The sequence below is a fragment of the Balaenoptera acutorostrata genome, chromosome 13, assembly GCF_949987535.1.
Source record: "Balaenoptera acutorostrata chromosome 13, mBalAcu1.1, whole genome shotgun sequence".
In the NCBI taxonomy this organism is placed as follows: Eukaryota; Metazoa; Chordata; class Mammalia; order Artiodactyla; family Balaenopteridae; genus Balaenoptera; species Balaenoptera acutorostrata.
Genome location: NC_080076.1, coordinates 71705416 through 71724443, shown reverse-complemented (window position 1 = coordinate 71724443; position 19028 = coordinate 71705416). Strand labels below are relative to the sequence as shown.

General features: G+C 53.9%; 1 protein-coding gene across 8 annotated transcripts in view; it reads left to right on the top strand.

The window, feature by feature from the left end:
- The window catches only part of ASCC2 (activating signal cointegrator 1 complex subunit 2), a 41456-nt gene extending 23949 nt beyond the window's left edge, over positions 1–17507 (top strand). For all 8 annotated transcript variants that reach the window (XM_057526445.1, XM_057526443.1, XM_057526438.1 and 5 more), the window contains 9 exons: positions 73–147; positions 1392–1572; positions 2858–3069; positions 4063–4182; positions 10962–11055; positions 11141–11271; positions 11838–11940; positions 13176–13255; positions 14573–17507. In XM_057526445.1, the coding sequence (XP_057382428.1) occupies positions 73–147; positions 1392–1572; positions 2858–3069; positions 4063–4182; positions 10962–11055; positions 11141–11271; positions 11838–11940; positions 13176–13255; positions 14573–14744 (1168 nt within the window). In that variant the 3' untranslated portion in view covers positions 14745–17507. The remainder of the gene's footprint in view (positions 1–72; positions 148–1391; positions 1573–2857; positions 3070–4062; positions 4183–10961; positions 11056–11140; positions 11272–11837; positions 11941–13175; positions 13256–14572) is intronic.
- Positions 17508–19028: the final 1521 nt, after the last annotated feature.

Here is a 19028-nt window from a genome sequence, read left to right as displayed (position 1 = left end):
GCTCCAGCCCCTGTGGCTCCAGCCCTGTCTCCCCCGACACCTCCCCCCGCCCCGCCGCACTCTCTCTGGCAGGTTCCTCCGGGACTATGATGCGCTCTTCCCTGTGGCCGATGACATCAGCCTGTTGCAGCAGGCCTCGTCAGCCTTGTATCCTTCCACTGCAGCCCCTGGGACGGGCCTGGCCTGACTGGGTCGGACCCACAGGAGTGGAGGGACATTTGGCCCCAGAACACGCGGCCAGCCTTCCCTAGACGCCCGCCGAGGCCCCGGCCCCAGTCTCTGGAGGCTAGGACTGCTCTGATCCTTGGGGCAAATACAGCCCTACTTACCCTAGTCTTTGCTGAGCATCTGGGCCTGTGTGACCAAGATGGACTCAGCCCTGCCCTTATGGACCTCACTGCAGGATGAGAGATGGATAATTGAATAGGCAGTTAGAGTGTCATATGGGAGAAATTCAGAGTCAGGGGAAACCAGGGGGGCCTTCAACCCAGTGGAGCTTGGGGTGGGGGTGTCACACGGAAGTGAAATCCAAGTTGAGAACAGCGCAAGGAAGAGGAGGTGGCCAAACCCTGAATTAAGTGTTCTAGGGGACAGCGGACAGAGCAGGCCTATCTGAGGAGCCCACAGATGTTGTGTGCAGATTGCAGAGGGCTGAGGGGAAGGGGTCTAGCGGGAGGGGGTTTAGGCCATGGCAGATGAGCTGGGGCTGAGCAGACCTTCATGGCCCAGGGATGGCCCTAACTGAGAAGTTTGGGGTCAACCCTGCAAGTGCTGGGGAGCCATGGAAGGGTGTGAAGCAGAGGGTGACATTGTCAGTTTCATACTTTGGCTGGTGGGGGGTTGGGTTAGAAGTAGAGTGAAGGGGTCTAGGGCAACTCCCCAGCGTCTGGCTTGGCAATACCCAGGGTAGTGGAGAGGGAGGAGGGGCAGGAACGAGCAGGCCCACGGGCCATTTTGGTGGCTGAGTAGGTTGCTCAGTCCTGTCTCAGGGACACCCTGTGGGCCCCCAGCCTTTGCAGAAAGCACGCAACTGGTTCAACAGGAAGCCCAGTGGTAGTGTCCCCACCGGGCCCTCCTCCTGGGGGTCAGTGCAGAGGAGGAGCTGCTGGATCGTCCAAATGCCATGTCCCAGGATGCTCTGCTGCCAGCCCCTGGCCCTGTCTTTACCCAGAGCTGCTTTCTGCTGAGTGGCAGGTACCGGGTTTTCAGGGTAGTGTGGCTGTGGTCTGCCTGGCCCGTTTCCTCATGTAGCCCAGGTGCCTGTGATGCCCACTGGATGCAGCCCAGACAGCCCCTGGCTGAAGCCGTACAGTCAGATGCTGGGGATAGATTGAGAAACAATGCTGCCTCAGAGCTGCCCTCCCAAGAGACTCCTTAACACGTCCTCATAGGGACGAGACTCGGACCGCCTACATCCTCCAGGCAGTTGAGAGTGCATGGGAAGGGGTGGACCGAAGGAAAGCCACCAATGCCAAAGACCCACCGGTGGCTGAGAATCCTAACAGGGTCGTGGAGGCGGCGGAGGCGGTCAGCAGACCGTCATCGCTTCCCCAGAACTTGGAGGAAGAGGAGGTGTGTGACAGGAGCGGTGCTTCCCCTGCTCCCCAGCCCCTCCTGGCCCCATCGAGAGGTTGGGGCAGCGGGAAACCTTCCTTCTTTGTTCCTGCTCTGAGGGAAAAGGGTTTCTTTTGGAGTTGACAGCCTCGAGCTGCTGGTCAGCTCTGCGTGGCCTTTAGAGGGTTCTGAGCTGCGGGCATGCTGGGCGGGGTGTGAGGAAGGCAAGTCGCTTAGCTGTCAAAGCCTCAGTTTCCCCTCCATAAGATGAAGCAATGGAGCTTTTTCCATGTGAAATCCTTGTTGGCACTCTCCTCTAAACAGAGTGGAAACCTCTGATCTAGTGCTTTCACTCCAGGCTTTTCCAGAACTCACCATCGCCAAGTCTGTGGCCGTACTGATTGGCCACTGAGCCCAGGACTCTTCCCTGCATGTCAGGAGGCAGCATGATGTGGGGATTAAGACCACACAGTCTCTGGGGTCAGGCAGCTCAGGGACGTATCCTGGTTCTGCCACCCGCCAGCTGTGTGGCCTCAGGCACGTCCCTCACATCAGCCTTGGTTTCTCACCTGTAAGGTGGGGACCGCCACTGTCCCCACCTCCATGTGGCTGTGGGATGATGCTCAGAGCTGCTGTGTGGAGTGAGTGCTCAGAGCCTGGCTGGCCCTCGATGCTCCACTGACAGACGCTGCTGCTCTTCCTGTTAGACCCCAGGCCCCGTGACTGCTGTCTCAGGACCTTGGAGAATGACAGCCCCTTGTGCCTCCCCGCCCCCCCACCTTTTCCCCGTTTGGCTTATTTCAGACATGGAGGAGTTTTACTGTTGTTTTTTTGATTTGTGAATTTCCTTAAAAGCCTAAAAAATTAAGCCACTTCGAGCTTTCTATACACTGAATCCCCCTCATCGAGGCGGAGATAATCAAAGGAGAGCATCTCCACATAGTCAGGTCTGGTGGTTGCTGTTCCGCTCTGACCTCAGTCATCAACCTGTCCGAGCAGGAAAAGGACTTGATTCATAGAAGCCACGGCCATTTATGGAGAGCCTAGTCCATGCCAGGCACAGGGCTCTGTGTTTTTTGTGCGAAAGCACCCTGCCCCAAGTCACACAGCCAGAAGTAGCTCAGCTGGTAAATCGTAGAGCCCCCTTTCACTTAAGTGACTTGGCTCAGGCCCCTCGGCCAGGAGGGGCAGGGCTGGGACTCAAACCAGGTCCCCTGACTCGAGACCAGCACTGTTGGGGGCCGGTTGCCCTGTCACTGGCCCAACCTAGCCTTCCCCTACTTCACTCTGGCTCTTCCCACAGTGCCTGGGGGCAGCGGCTGCTCCAGGCCCCGTGTGTGGCGTGGAGCTGGACTCACTCATCTCCCAAGTGAAGGACCTGCTGCCAGACCTTGGCGAGGGCTTCATCCTGGCCTGCCTGGAGCACTACAGCTATGACCCGGAGCAGGTGATCAACAACATCCTGGAGGGGCGGCTGGCCCCTGCCCTCAGCCAGCTGGACCACGGCCTAGACAGGTGGGAGAGACGGGTGGGAGGAGGATCACGGCGTCCAGCCTGCGCCGGGGCCCTTGTCAGGGGCCCTTCTTAGTTCCTCTGCCTCCCACGTGTCCCGGGACTCAGCTCGCTTGCTCTTCCCCACAGCAGAGTTTCCCAACCGTAGAAGCTAGTGTCCTCTTTGAGGAAACAGAAACCTCAGGCCCCGGAGGTCCTCACATGCCCCCTGCAAGGCAGAATGGGCACCGCTGGACTGCCCTGCTCCACCTCGTAGGAAGACCCATTAGAGCCACAGGGATGTGACCGAGGGGTCGAGAGCCTTCAGAGCTCTGATGTTGCTGGCCTGCCGTGTCATTGCCACCTTCCCAGTAGATTCCTGAGGGAGGACAGCCAAAGCTTCTTACTTCCTTCAGAACCACCCTTCTTTTTTTTTTTTTTTGGCTGCACCGCGCGCCTTGTGGGATTTTAGTTCCCCAACCAGGGATCAAACCTGGGCCCTCGGCAGTGAGAGCACAGAGTCCTAACCACTGGACTGCCAGGGAATTCCCCATACCCACCTTTCCTGAGTTGGGCCCACTGCTTCCCTGAAGGCCCCAGGAGGCAGAAGGAATGAGTGCAGGAATGGGTGTTTCTTCCATGAATAAATGTTGTTTATTGAATGAATGAATGAAGTTAGCTCTGCGTTTGGACAAGCTCCTCAGCCTCCGTGTGCCCATTTTACAGGTGAGGGCACTTGAGGCAAAAAGAGCTTGAGTGACCTCTGACTATCTATCTCATAGGGCTGTTGTGAGCAAAACCTGTGTGAATGGCACGCAGGACCAAGGGACACTTTGTATGAGGGGTGGCCGCCTACCCAGGCAGGGACAGGATTGGGCAGGTTTTTAGGCTGTGTCCCAGGTGTGGCTGTTGAGGGGGGGTGGAGTCTCTGACGGATAGAACATGATGGGGGGAGTGGGTGCAGGTAGGCGTCCACTAGCAAGGCCCCCTGAAATGGATTTCTGTGCTGCCCCCCAGACAGGTGAAGCCAGACCCGACTCCCCTGCTGGCGTCTCGTCACAACATCTTCCAGAATGATGAGTTTGACGTGTTCAGCAGGGACTCAGTGGACCTGAGCCGGGTACACAAGGGCAGGAGGTGAGTGTGGTGGGCCGTGGGGTTCCAGGGACCCCAACTCTGCAAGTGCAGAGAGAAAGCGAGAAACTCAGGGCCCCCATCTTGATGGAATTGGTCATGGAGCTTCTGCTCGGGGCTCCCCCCATACTTGGCACCCATGTGCTCCCAGCAGCCGAGCTCAGGGTCTCTAATGATCCTGCTTTAGGCTCCAACTCTGCACACAGAGTTAGTGAGTCCTCCTTGTTGACAGCAAAAGGCCAGTGGGACCAAAACCAGCCCTTCTTCCCTTCTTACATCTTTGGAGGTGTCCACCTCCAAATCCCTGGATGGGAGAGCTGGGCAGTGCTTCCCAGCAGCTGCTCCTTGACCTGAATTTTTCCATCTGGTGACAAAATGAGCAAATGAAGGACCTGTCCTGAGTGAGCTTTTCAGAAATGAATGTATTCCATTTTAAGGCCTTTCCACTTATGTTTGGTCTATGTCCTTCTTACTTTTTTGGCATTGAAAAGTCCATTCATGATTTATTCATTTATTCAACAAATATTTGCCTGGTGCTTCTAGGCCCTGGATTTATTAGGTGCTGGGGATGTGGTGGGGAGTGAAACAGACAGGGCCCCTGCCCACGTGGAGTTTGTACTAATCAGCTTGGCAAACAAGGAACATGAAATTGCAGATGAAAAAGATTCTCCAAAGTGGAGGTGCATAGACTTCCAAGCCTCTAGTCGGGGCTTCAGTCCAGGCAGAAAGGCTCCTTGGAGAAAATGATGTGGGACTGACTGTGGAAGGACGAGGAAGGGTCAGTTGTGCAAAGGGGGCAGGAGAAGCTTTCCAAGCAGAGTGAACAGCAGGAGTGGTGGCCCCGAGGACGTGGGAGCATGGTGAGGGTCGCCTGAGCCGATACATTGTATGTTTTGGAAAGATCACCTGGCTTTGGAATGGAGACCCCTTGGAGGGGCTGAGAGTCAGCAGCCACATGGCATGATGGAGAATGGCGGGGTCAGATACCGTCAGCCCTGCACTAGACCCCCAGCGTTCTCCTGCATGGGGCTGCTTCACGGAATCCAGAAATCTAGGAACCGCTGGATGAGTCCAGCCCGCCCTCTCCCCCAACACACAGATGAAGGTGGTGAGGGTCAGAGAGGGGAGAGGACCTGCCCCGTTCTTGGGATAGGAGCCTCAGTGCCAGAAGCTCAAGCTGTTCCCCATTCCCAGGGCTGTCCAACGCTAGAAGCGTGGCTGACTGCTGGCCTGGGTACCCGGCACAGGGCAACTATAAAGCCATCTGGCTGGCTGGACAGGAAGCATTTGCAAACTGCTTAGTCACGCACGTTGCAACATCCCCAGATCCCAGGCTGGCGATGTTCTCCTGTATCAGTGGCCACTGTTCCAGGCCAGAATGACCCTGCCATGGGGAGAGGGACAGACGAGGAGGGCTGTACCCCTGCTCGAAGGAGCTCCCTGCTGCCTGGCAGAGAGACCAGGTAGCAAATGTTTACTGAACTCGTTGTGCCGGGTAGCCCGGGCAGAGTCTCTGTTCATGTGTTCATTATTTATTTATTCATACAGCAAATATTTATTAAGTGATTCACTATCTCCAGATCCTGTGCTAGAGACACCAGGAGACAAGGTGAGCAGGGTGCCCAGGCCTCATCGTCAAAGGACACAGAGACCGTGGGAAAGACTTAGGACATTAAACAAGCCGTGACAGAGTGGAGAGGTGCCAGGATGGGGCACGGAGGGGCCTCAGTGGGGACCCCTGTCCTGATGTGGGCAGGGCAGGGGGGCTTAGGGCCTTGGCCCTGCCTTCACGGAGCACGTGAGAAATTAAGTAGCACAAGGCAGGTCACTGTTGAGTTAAAATGTGTGTGTGTCATTAAACCAGATATGATATACTCAGTGGCTCAAGTACTAAGGAAATCTGTCCCCTGGCGTGACAGGCAGTCACAGGGTAGGGAAGTCTAGGCTTGGATGACCTGTGGTGCAGCCACATCATCGAGGGTGCATCTTGCTCCCTCAGGGCCACTGGGTAACTGCAGCTGTTTCAGCTGTGACGTCCAGAAATGACACAGCCAAGAGGAAGTCTGGACCAGGTTTTTCTGCATCTCTCTTAGAGGCCAGGAAACCTTTCCCGGAACTCCCCAGATTCCCCTCACATCTCACTGGGGAACTGGGTCACAGGGCCGAGGTCCAGGGCTCCCAGAAAAGGGGGAAGGGGGAGGACCTGAGCAAAATGAGGGTCTGATAGGAGTGGGGGTGAGGTAAAGGGGGGTTGTTGGGTAGACGCCGAGCACATGTGCCACAGGTGGATAGTAGCTAAGGAAGGAGGCGGTGTGTGTAAGGTGGGGTCCCCTAACTCCTTTGGACTGGACAGTGGTGCCCTGGAAGATAATAAGTGTTCTCTCTCAAATTAGTTCTGTTGCCAAAAATGTCTGTGCACCCTGTGTGCCTCCTGGAGAGTCACAGGGCACATTAGTACATTAAAGGATCTGACAAGTCCTGTAGTGAAAGAAATAGGATTCCCTTTGCTAAGCTCAGCAGATGCCAGGTCCACTTCTGCTCATTGTCTGATTTCATGCTCACATCATCCCTGGGAGGCAGACTAAGTCTTGGCAAGGATAAGGGGCCAGCCTGTGATCACACCACTCAGGAAGTAGCCAAGCAGACTTGAGTCAGGAGGCCTGTGTTATGGCCCTGGCTCTGCTGGTAGAAGATGTGTGACCTTGGGAAGGTTACATTGCCTCTCTGGATCCCCTGATTCCTCACCTGGAAAAGGGGGGCTTTATTGCCTCTTCAGGCCCTTTAGAGGTTCAAAAGTGGGTGTCACCCCACTAAGGGCCAGTTTGAATTGGGCCTTGAAGGATAGGCTGGAGGAAACAAGGGGGGAAAGGGTGGCACGTTTCAGGAGAGCCCACGTGTTCCCTGGGCTTGTAGGAGGCCAAGGAAGCAACTTGCTCCAAATACAGTCTCCGAAGCTACTGCTGCTTGACTGATGTTCTGGCTCTCAGATGGATCCTTTTTTTTTCCACATATTTATTGGAGTATAATTGCTTTACAGTGTTGTGTTAGTTTCTGCTGTATAACAAAATGAATCAGCTATATGTATACATATATCCCCATATCCCCTCCCTCTTGTGTCTCCCTCCCACCCTCCCTATCCCACCCCTCTAGGTGGTCACAAAGCACCGAGCTGATCTCCCCATGTGATACAGCTGCTTCCCACTAGCTATCTATTTTACATTTGGTAGTGTATATATGTCCATGCCACTCTCTCACTTCGTCCCAGCTTACCCTTCCCCCTCCCCGTGTCCTCAAGTCCATTCTCTACGTCTGCATCTTTATTCCTGTCCTGCCCCTAGGTTCATCAGAACCATTTTTTTTTTTAGAGTCCATGTATATGTGTTAGCATACGGTATTTGTTTTTCTCTTTCTGACTTACTTCACTCTGTATGACAGACTCCAGGTCCATCCACCTCACTACAAATAACTCAATCTCGTTTCTTTTTATGTCTGAGTAATATTCCATTGTATATATGTGCCACATCTTCTTTATCCATTCATCTGTCAATGGACACTTTGGTTGCTTCCATGTCCTGGCTATTGTAAATAGAGCTGCAGTGAACATTGTGGTACATGACTCTTCTTGAATTATGGTTTTCTCAGGGTATATGCCCAGTAGTGTGATTGCTGGGTCGTATGGTAGTTCTATTTTTAGTTTTTTAAGGAACCTCCATACTGTTCTCCATAGTGGCTGTATTAGTTTACATTCCCACCAACAGTGCAAGAGGTTTCCCATTTCTCCACACCCGCTCCAGCATTTATTGTTCGTAGATTTTTTGATGATGGCCATTCTGACTGGTGTGAGGTGATACCTCATTGTGGTTTTGATTTGCATTTCTCTAATGATTAGTGTTGAGCATCCTTTCATGTGTTTGTTGGCAATCTGTATATCTTCTTTGGAGAAATGTCTATTTAGATCTTCTGCCCATTTTCGGATTGGGTTGTTTGTTTTTTTGATATTGAGCTGCATGAGCTGCTTGTATATTTTGGAGATTAATCCTATGTCAGTTGCTTCGTTTGCAAATACTTTCTCCCATTCTGAGGGTTGTCTTTTTGTCTTGTTTATGGTTTCCTTTGCTGTGCAAAAGCTCTTAAGTTTCATTAGGTCCCATTTATTTATTTTTGTTTTTATTTCCATTTCTCTAGGAGGTGGGTCAAAAAGGATCTTGCTGTGATTTATGTCAAAAAGTGTTCTTCCTGTGTTTTCCTCTAAGAGTTTTATAGTGTCTGGCCTTACATTTAGGTCTTTAATCCATTTTGAGTTTATTTTTGTGTATGGTGTTAGGAAGTGTTCTAATTTCATTCTTTTACATGCAGCTGTCCAGTTTTCCCAGCCCCACTTATTGAAGAGGCTGTCTTTTCTCCATTGTATATTCTTGCCTCCTTTGTCATAGATTAGGTGACCATATGTGCGTGGGTTTATCTCTGGGCTTTCTATCCTGTTCCATTGATCTATATTTCTGTTTTGGTGCCAGTACCATACTATCTTGATTACTGTAGCTTTGTAGTATAGTCTGAAGTCAGGAAGCCTGATTCCTCCAGCTCCGTTTTTCTTTCTCAAGTTTGCTTTGGCTATTCGGGGTCAGATGGATCTTTTCCTGGCTGGTTTTGCCCCTGATTTTCATTTCCTTCTCTGGTTCCAAATGAGGTCATGGGGCCAAAGCCACACCTTCTTGGACGGGGTACCCAGGGCACCAGGCTCCTCTGTCCTTACCCGTGTCCTCTCCTAGGACCCAGCTGGGGCAGGTGCAGTTTGCCAGGCTTCTCTGTGGCCCTTCTGGGAGCAACATAACCAGAGGGCGCACCGTGTGAAAGAACCTCCCTACTGCCGGGACTGGGGGCCAGGTAGACCAGGAGCCATGGGATATGGCAGAGAAAACAGTGACAGCTCTCATCCATCCTTGGTCCCCTGGCCCAGCACAGGGCCTGGCACCTAGCAGGCCCTCAGGAAACGTGTGTTGATTGAATGGGTGTGCTTCTGCCAGTGGCACCAACCACCTGGACATGCTTGGCCCCTTTCATTTCCTCTCTGCCTCTTTTCTCTCCAGCCCTTAACGTGGCAAAGAGAGCCAGGTAAGGGCCGAGGCCACAGTCACACGCCCCCTCTCCTGGCATGAGCTGAAAGATTCCTGTGGACCAAGATTTTTCCCTGGTCCAGACAAACGTCTCTGCACCATAGAGCCTCCATTACCCCTTCTCCAGCACCCCCGCTAGGCCCCCTGCACCCCAGTTCATTTCTCCTTTCCTTGTGTTTCCAGGACACGCTTGCCTTCATCTAGCACACTTCTGTTCTTTGCCACTAGACTGAGCTCCTTAAGGGCAAATCCAGATCTTACTCTTTTCTGAATCTCTCCCCAACCCAGCTTTAGCACCCTGCCCAGCATATAGTAGACCCTTTATAAAAACTGTCGAAGGAAGCAAATCCTAACCCGCCATGCTGGGGGCTGCAGTCCTGACCTGCACCAGGTTCCCAGGCCAGACACAGCCCTCCAGACTCAGGCGCCTGCCCCTCCCTGCACCAAAAGCCAGTTAATGGAAGATTTTTATGAATGCTATGGACTTTGTGTCTCTTCTTTTTTTTCCCCTTACCCTTGATACATTCCAGAGGCCCGATTTCACAGCTAAGCTGGATTTTCTTTCCTGGCATCTCATATTGATTTCCCCTGCAGGGCTAGAAACTACATTCCACAGGCCTGTGTGTCTGACAAACCAGGTTTTCTACAGATTTGCAAAACCCGGAGTCAAGAGGCCTGAGTCCCCACTATGGCTGTGCTACAGCTCACTGTGTTCCCAAACACGTCTCTCCCCTTCCCTCCCCTGCCCCCGACTTTCCTCCCCTGTGATATGATAGGAGTTAAACTTTCAGACTTTTTCTTGCCATGCAATCCGACATGGAAGATTGAACTTCAGGACGGACGAGGCCCTGTGCTAAAGCGGGGGTGAAAGTGAGAGACCGGGACCCCTCCTCGCCCCTCACACCCTGAGGCCGCCTAGGGCTCCCCTGAGCTCACTAAGAAAGTGACATGTGGCCTTGCTCTTTCTTCAGTTTGTGTTTGTTTTAAAAGATTTGGATAACCCCAGGCCCCTCCTTGGAGTAACCAGGCATTTGGCAGGGGGCTTACTAGCCCTCTCTCTGTGCATTTACGTGCATAGATAGGTATGTGCCCACAGGAGGAGATAGTTGTTCTGGTTTGCTTTCTGCTTTTTATACAGATGGGATCATACTGTGCGTTTTTCTCTGCTTGTTTTTTTCCTGGAGAATGTCTTAGATTTCTTTCTCCATCAGCACAAATAGATCACCGTCATTCTTGAGAGCTGCCGCCCAGCATTCTGTGGCACAGAGGGAGCACATGTCCTTTGGCCGTTTCACCCGTGATGGACATGAGTTGCTCTCCATTTTTCACTGTTACAAACGATGCTGAAAAGAAAATCCCCAATCAGACCTCTGTGCGCACATGGCCAGCGTTGCTCTAGGGTGGACGCCTTGAAAGGGAGTCTCCCGGCTGAAGGGAGGGACATGTTTTCCACTTTAACAGCTGCTCCTGGGGTGCCCTCTAGAGTGGCTGGACCCAGTCACATGGGCACCAGCAGCGGTGAGCCCCACGCCCCCACCGGTGCTTGATCTCAGTTTGTGGCAGCCTGAGGCGGGGAGAAGTGAGCCATGGAAGCTGCAGCCCCTTCCCATGCCTTCAAAGCCTAATGGTTTTCCTTTGTGTCTCCTTGCTGTTCCCTCTCGGTGCCAGGAAGGAGGAGAGCGCGCGGAGCCTGCTGAACGACAAGCGGGAGGTGGTGGCGCAGCGGCGGCGCTACGAGCAGTACAGCGTGGTGGCGGAGGAGGTAGGCGTCCCCAGGCCACCGGCCGTGCTGCGGGGGGAGACCGGCCAGCCCCGGGCCCCTCAGACCCACACTTCTGCCGTCTCAGGTGCCAGTGCAGCCAGGGGAGGACTCGCCTTACCGCGGTGACGACTACGAGGATGAGTATGATGACACATATGATGGCAACCAGGTGGGCGCCAACGACGCAGACTCAGATGATGAGCTCATCAGCCGCAGGTGAGGCTGTCAAATTCCAGGGGCAGAGCGGCCTCCCGCAGCCTCTTGTTTATACAGATCAGGGAGCCAGGGCCCAGGTCACGTGAGCAAGTCAGTGGCAGAACCAGGGCCCGAACACAGGCCTCCTGACTCCTAGTCCAGTGCTCCCTCCACCTCAGCCACCCCCTTGGCCGGTTGGTCCAACCTACCCTGAGTGAGGCAGCATTTATTGGGTCTCATGCAGGAGTTTTACATTTTTCTTCCTAATTGCAGAAAACTTTTCCCAATGGGATCTTATGGAGATTCCCAATTCCCCGGTAACAGCAGAGCTGCCCTGACTAGAGAGAACTGGAGACCCCCACAGCCCCAGCTCAGCCTCCCTGAAGCCCTCGCGTCAGACCCTGGTACCCACACAGAATCCAGGGGCTGGAGCAAAGCTGGCTTCAAAAGCACTTTGGTTTTTCCCGGCCTCCTGAGCCCTTCCCCGTCCTGGCAGCCCCTCTCACCCAGTGGGGTTCCCTCCTCCTTGAGGCTCACTCTCCAGATTTAATCTAGTCTTTGATCTCACTTTCTCTCTAAACCCTCAGGCCCTTCACCATCCCTCAGGTGCTGAGAACCAAAGTGCCCAGAGAAGGGCAGGAGGAGGACGAGGAGGAGGAGGAGGAGGAGGCTGAGGACGAGGCCCCCAAGGTACCTCCTTGGCAGGTGGCAGGTGAAGGGGAGGGTACACTTCTGAGAGGTGAATCAGGATCTGCGCCCCGCTTCCCTGAACCTGGCCTTGAGGCGGCTCCAGCATCACTGTCCGGGAGGGTGGGGGTCCCTCTGAGCCCAGGATGTCTGCTTGGAGAGCTGCTGGCTTAGAACCCGCCTCTGCTGCCCAGTAAGGGCCCAGGGGATGGATCAGAGGCAGGGCCTTGGAGCTGCTGGGTTCATTAGGCCCAGGAGCCTGGGGCCCAGGAGAGGGACAGCTGTTGGCCTCCGTGCCCAGGTTGGCAATTCTTGAAATCAGAGAGGCGTTAGAGCCCAAGGGCCCTTTGGAGGTCATCTGGGATGATGGGTTTGAAAATTCTGGATTTTAGCCGCTAAACTTTTTCTTCAAGTGAAATCTTAACTAGAGCCTCATATAAAACAGATAAGAGCAGCGCTGCTCAGGTTGAATGGGGCGGCAGCCTGGGACCCCTGGATTCCCCCATGTCCTCCCGCCAGGGTGACAAATTCAGACATGTCCGGGGCCAGGCCACCAATGTAAATGAGTAGCGGGGCCTGATGGAAACTGAGGTGGGGGGACACACACGCCCTGCCCAGGGGCTCCTCAGCACTGTGGAGGCCCGGACCCTCCAGGACTTTCCCTTCTTCCAGGCAAGGGATCAGCCTGGATTTTTATGTCAAATCCTGAAGTTTTCAAAAGTTACTAATTCCCCTTGTTTTGTTTTTGTTTTTGTGAAACAGCCCGGGCCCCCAAAGCCTGTCTGTGGTCCTTGGGTCCCGCTTTCTCCCACTAGTCCAGTCTCTCCCCACCTTGGCACAGGGCGGGTGCTCCCGCAGCCCATTGCTTGTGGCGCCAGCGGGGGGAGGAGTCGGCTTCCAGGGCGCTCTCTTGGGCTTCCAGGCCCCGTGTGGTCTCTCGTGGCGGCCATCCTGGCCTTCCCCCATTGCTCCCACCTGTCAGCATCGTGCTCCTGCTATGATGGAGCCATCTTTAGCTGCCTCTCTTCCGGAAATTGGTGGGAGGGTCAGAGGAGGGGCTTCTGGTGGAAACCTTGGACCGTAGCAAGCCGGCTCCGTTCTGGGGCATTGCCCAGCCGCACTGTGGCTTAGCCCCACTTCTGGCATGGGGGTGTCACCAGGATTGGGCCAGGTGCAGCCTCACCTCAGCTTAGGGAAATGGGGCAGCTCATGATTCTTTTCTCCCCTCCCCTCCACAGCCTGATCATTTTGTGCAGGACCCTGCAGTGCTGCGGGAAAAAGCAGAAGCCAGGCGCATGGCCTTCCTGGCCAGGAAGGGGTGAGCATTTAAGAGGCTGTGTTGGTGGGAAGGGGAAGCCCAGCCAACCACAAAGGAAGCCCACACACAAACCCCAGGTGCTTTACATGTGTTAATTTAGTTCTGGCAACAGACCTATGAAGTAGCTACTATTACCATTATCCTCGTTTTACAGATGAGGAAGCTGAGGCCCAGACATGTTAAGTAACCCACCAAAGGTCACACAGCTAGTAGGTGGTGGAGCAAAGATTGAGTCCAGGTGGCCTATCTCTGGGGTCCACACTTGTAACCATTACTTGATAGATACTACAAGGGTTTATCACCCAGTGCGGGAGCATGATGTGTCCACAGCTCGCTGGTGTCAGGCAGAGTGTAAAATGTGGGAGAGCCCAGACAGACAGACAGGCACGTATCCTTTATGGCCGAGAGAGGCATGTTAGGGACGGGGCATGTGAGCTGGGCCCTTAAAGGTGGAAAGTGTGCAAAGGAGTTTGTCATGTGAGGGGAAAAAGGCAAGAAAGCTCAGGGTGGTCAGGGAGGGGGGCCTTCGGAGGGGAGCTGGGAACAGGTAACCAGAGACTCCTCTAATTCACCCCCTTGTCTTCCTGGGGGTGGGGTGCGGTCCAGAGGGGCCAAGGACCTGCCCCAGGTCCCTCTTCCACTTAAAGCCAAGCCAGGGGTTTCAAGCCCAGTCCCCCATCCTGGCCCTGGGACTCTCACAGCCCTGCCCACTGGGTGCAGGGGGCCTAATCAAGTGGGGAAGACATTGGATCTCATTCTGAAGGCAGCCGGGAGCCACAGAAGGTTGTTGAGCAGAGAGCAGAGTGACTCTGACCTCTGATCCATCACAGCCCCCTGAGCACAGAGCTCTGGGTAAACCCAGCAGCTGATGTGGTCTGAAGAGGCCCGAGGTCATATCTGAGTGCACTTGGTCTTGGGAGGCCACCAAGCAAGGCCCTGGGGTGTAGAACTGGAGTCCTACCTCATCTGTATCACGTGGCCCTGGGTGGAGAAGAGAGGGGCCCATCCCCAGGCCCTCGTCCTCTCTGCACTGTGGGCTGCGTTCATCCCGCTAGCTGGTCCACCCTCAGAGCTTAGCCAGAGGCCCATCGGGAGGCAGGGCTCAGAGGAGAGTAAACGGCACAGCGCTGGCTGGAGCGCCCACAGCCCTGCCCCTGCCAGGCTCCATTTCTCCTCCCCCTGGAAGCTGGGACGGGGGTATCCTGGCCCAAGCTTTGTGTCCTCTCCCAGGGACCTCCGAGGAAGGCAAAGGGCTCTTCCCATCAGGGCCTCCTTCGGCTGATGGGTTCTTGTGGGGGCGGGTTGTTCCTCCCTCAGATACCGGCATGACAGCTCGACGGCAGTGGCTGGCAACCCCCGGGGCCACGGGCAGAGCCGAGAGACAACACAGGAACGCAGGAAGAAGGAATCCAGCAAGGCCACACGAGCCAACCACAACCGGAGAACCATGACTGACCGCAAAAGAAGCAAAGGCATGATTCCATCCTGAGGCCACTGCGCCAGGGCTAGCCGGACCTGCCAGGCTGAGGTACCGTAGCCTGGGGCCTCCTCGCCAGTTGGCCCCCTGCCAGGCCCCAAGTTCAAGTCCACCCCTCGACAGCCTCAGCTTCGCAGCCCCTGAGAAGGCTGCCTCATCGTCTGCCAGCCAGCCGTGAGCGCCATCCTGCAGAACACACAGTGCCTTATCCACAGCAGAGGAACCGAGCGGCCAGCACGCAGGTGCAAGGGACGGGGTTGGAGCCCCAAGGCCAGCCCCCAAACCTCGTGCAGCCGGACACCACGTCCCTTTCTCCCTGGACGGCAGGAAACCTGTGTATTCAAAAACAAAAAAAACCACAAAAAAAGCCCTGCGAATAAAGTTTTGACCCTTTCAAGAAATGATCCGTGCTGGGCCTGTGACCCGCTCCCCCTGTGTCCTAGTGCTTCGATGACAGCCGCCGTCAGGAGAGGAAGGCGGCAGGGCGGTGCTCTTTTCATCAGCCTTTCATGCTTGCCTCTCATTTTCACCCCTCCTGATCTCGCTCTGCCTCACTGTGTGGCCCAGAGAACATCACTCCCTTCTCTGAGCCTCCGGTCCCTGCCTGCGGAAGCAGGGGCTGAGCGTGTGAGGCCCTGCAGTCCTTTCCGTGAGCTCGTTCAGTCCCCACGACCGCCACCCTAGGAGGTAGGTAGGTACGATTTTCAGCCCCATAGTACAGATGAGGGAGGCCAGGCACTGAGAACTGAAGGTGGCTGCCCGCCCACAGCCAGGAGGTGGGAGAACAGGGATTGGACACCCAGTCTGACCCCTGGCCTTTTCAGGGTCCTGGGCCCCCATGGGTGGTGTCATCTCCATGTCATAGCTGCCCAAGGATGGTGGGCCAGTGGCCGAGCCAAAACCAGAACTCAGTGCCTCCTGGTTGCACAGACGTTCCATTAAATCCTCCAAAATCAAGGGGTCGGAGACAGGAAGAAACAAGTGACGATGTCACTACCAAGTCCTGTTGAAGCGAGTGGGACTTGGGCCTTGTTCCTCAAAGCCCCCTCCCAGGCATGGCCAACCAGCTCCTAGCATGGCCGCAGCTGCCAGACATCCCGATTCCCAGAATGTGGCTGATCGGTGGCGGATCAGCAGCAGGGCATTTGCTGGGCTGACCCCCCACCAGCCTGGCCCAGAGTCCATCAGTGGAAGCCAGGGCCCCTGCCCAGCTGGACCTTGACAAATCACCCTAGATGCTAGTGCAATTTATTTGCACGTGGTTAGCATGAGAGTCTGAAGCAGCGAGGCAGACAGGCACTTGATGAATTGGTTTTGTTAGGTCAGCCTGCACAAGTGGAAATCAATAGGAATTCCTCTGTCGAGCCAGTTCTCTCGGTGTGTTTGAGATGCAGAGCAGATATGGAGGTGGTGTCCTCTCCTCGTGCTGTCAAATTAGCTGAGATCAGGCCCAGGGACCGCCGTCCTGACAGGCAGCAGGAAGACTCTGTTTCCTCCTGGAGGCATTTGCCAGGGACCCAGCTCAGTGGCAGGCCCATTTTTTTCTCTCTCTCTGAGCTGCTCAAGCCCAGCCCTTGGCCCTGGAGCGAAGTAAGGTGGGTTGGGGGGGCTCCTGGGCTTTACCTGCCTTACCTGTTACTGTTTATACAGCCCCTCACACCTTCACTTGTCATCTGTACCTCCTGACCACCTGGAGTTCAGGCTTCACGTTAGCCTCCTGGTTTAAAGGATTTGAGAAGATGGGGGATTTTTGAAATTCTCCAGAAAGTACTGCCAGGTCCAACTTAGTCTCCCTTGAAGAATCACCTCAAGGTGATTTTCCATTTCAGATCATGGGGGCATCCTTTCGGGCTTGTTTTGGAAACAGCTCAGGGGTCATCCAGAATAGTGCTGGCAGACGTACCCCTTCACCTCTTGGGGCCTCAGTTTTCCTATATATAAAGTGGGTACATTGGACCAGATGAATGGTTTCCACTTGGTGCCAATTAGATCCACCGAGGAGGCCCCAGGGTTTAAGATGGGCAGCATTATAAGTGAAGTGGGGTGGAGGCTCTGAACCCTGCCCACTCAGTCACTGGGCCCTACCACCCCCATGACTGCTCCTAAGCAGGAATTTTCTAAGTGCCTTCTCTGTACCCTGGAAGCTTTTAAGACCTTGTGCCTCCAAGAGGACTTAAGACTTGAGTGTCTTTGTCTCCAGTCCATGATTGGCAGTGACGGTGGAGATGTCAGTTTGAACAGTGCACCTGTGCCTCTGTGAGGTGGGTGGGCAGAGCCATTCAAAGGGGCCCCGGCAGCCTAGGGAGGGCAAGTAACATGCCCAGAGCCCATGGATACAGATTCTTTGAGTGGCCCTCTGAGATGGCTAGGTGCAGTTTGGAAGAGTAAATACTTGGCAAGAACCTGCCTGTCCCAGCCACACCAGAAGCTTGGGTTAAATAATACAGGGAGAGAAACAAACACACAAAACTAAAAGTTAAACCCACCAAAAATGCAGGGGGGTGTTGTATAGCTCTTTAACATGATGTCAATGAATACTTGGTAGCAACATGAGAAACTAAATATTCAAGAATTTAAAAAAAAATTTTAAGAATAAATGTTAAAGCAGAATACATGGTAATGCACCATGATTGTGAAAATGTTAGGAAAAAATTTTTTTGCATTTTTCCAAGTCTGGAAGGGAATGTGCATAACTGAAAATGATGATAAGAGCATGGATGACAATGGTGGTGAGACCACAATTATTTGTAATTAGAATAAAAAGCACTTACCGTGGCCAGAGTTTCTGCCTGGCTCATTCCTTGCGTTATCTTGTTTAATCCTCACACAGTAGGTACAGATGAGAAGACCGAGGTACAGAGAGGGTAGGTGGCCTATCCAAGGTCACACATTTAGCAAGTGACTGAGGGAGGATTTGGTCCCAGGATTGTCTCCTAAAGCCGACTCTTAACCCCGAAGCCACCTACCATTCATTTCCCCCACACCCGCATCCTCTTTACTACTGTTCTTACAAAGAAAGAAAAATACAAGTAGCAGCTGCAGAACAAGAGGATGGGAAATGCCATTTCAGCAGACCAAGCTGATGGGACTCTGATTACATGTATGTTGGACTGTTTGATATTGTCCCCCAGATCTCAGATGCTCTGAGTTCCATTTTTAAACTTTCTATTTTCAAATTCATGTATCCTTTCCTCTGTGTGTCCAGTCTGCCATTAAGCCCACTGAATGATTCTTCATTTTTGTGTCCAGTCTCTCTAAGGCTGGAGGCTAAGATGGGGCTAGCAGAGGCTGGGGAGCACTGAGACCTGGGAGGGGGCCAGGAGGTGGGAAAGTCAAGGGATCCAGGGTGAATGTGGAAGGGGGGCAGAGAAGAGAGAATGCAGTGTTAGGCCGCAGTCTAGAGGTCAAGCAGGCTAAGACAATGGGGCTCACTGCCCAGCTTTTCCAGGAAGTCGTGGGGAGATAGCCAGTGGGAAGAATGGGAAATGAGGAAGAGGAGGCAGGAGAGTGGGCCCACCTAAGAAGGAACTTGATATCAAAGAGAAGGAAGAGGGGGCTCAGAGGTGAGGAGAGAGTGTTGGCATCCAGAGCATGTTTATGGGATCTTTAGAAGGAGCGGGGGAGGTGCCTAGGGGACCCACCTTGGGGAGGCTAGTCCCCAGGGAGGGGAAGGGTGGAGCCAGGGCCCCCGTGGAGCTCTCAGGTCAGCCCAGTGGAGCGAGGGGCAGCCTGGCATCAGCTCTTACCTAGATCTCTGTGCCAGGGCAGCAGGGAGGGGCCTTGACCTCAGTCAGAAGTTATTGCAATTCTGCATGCTGAACCGAGATGAAAAATTCAGTCTAAAGGTTACCATCTCCAGCCCTATGTGTGTGTGTGATGAGGGGTGGAGGGATTGTAAAATGAGCATTAAATTCCAACTTCACATCATACTAGAAATTCTCTTTCAACAATCGATAATCATCAAGAGAATTTTACACAGACTGGCAGAACTGGAGAGCCTTAAAGGGCGTTTAGTCCAGAGTTTTTCAACCTATTTAAAACCCCTAACCTGCCTCAATCTCAGGCCCTGGGATTTCAGATTCCACCTCCTCCCCCAGGGATGGGGAAGTTTGCCCTGCTTAAGAATTCACTGGGGTGCTGGGGGTCTCTCCCAGCCCTGGAGGTGGTGTGGAGCTTCACTTGCTTTGGTCTGAATTACAAAAACAATGGGTCCTTAATTCTAGTTCTCCACATATGAAAGTATGACATTGAATATGCTTTGTCTGGCTGCATGAGCCCACCCTCAGCAATCTGACA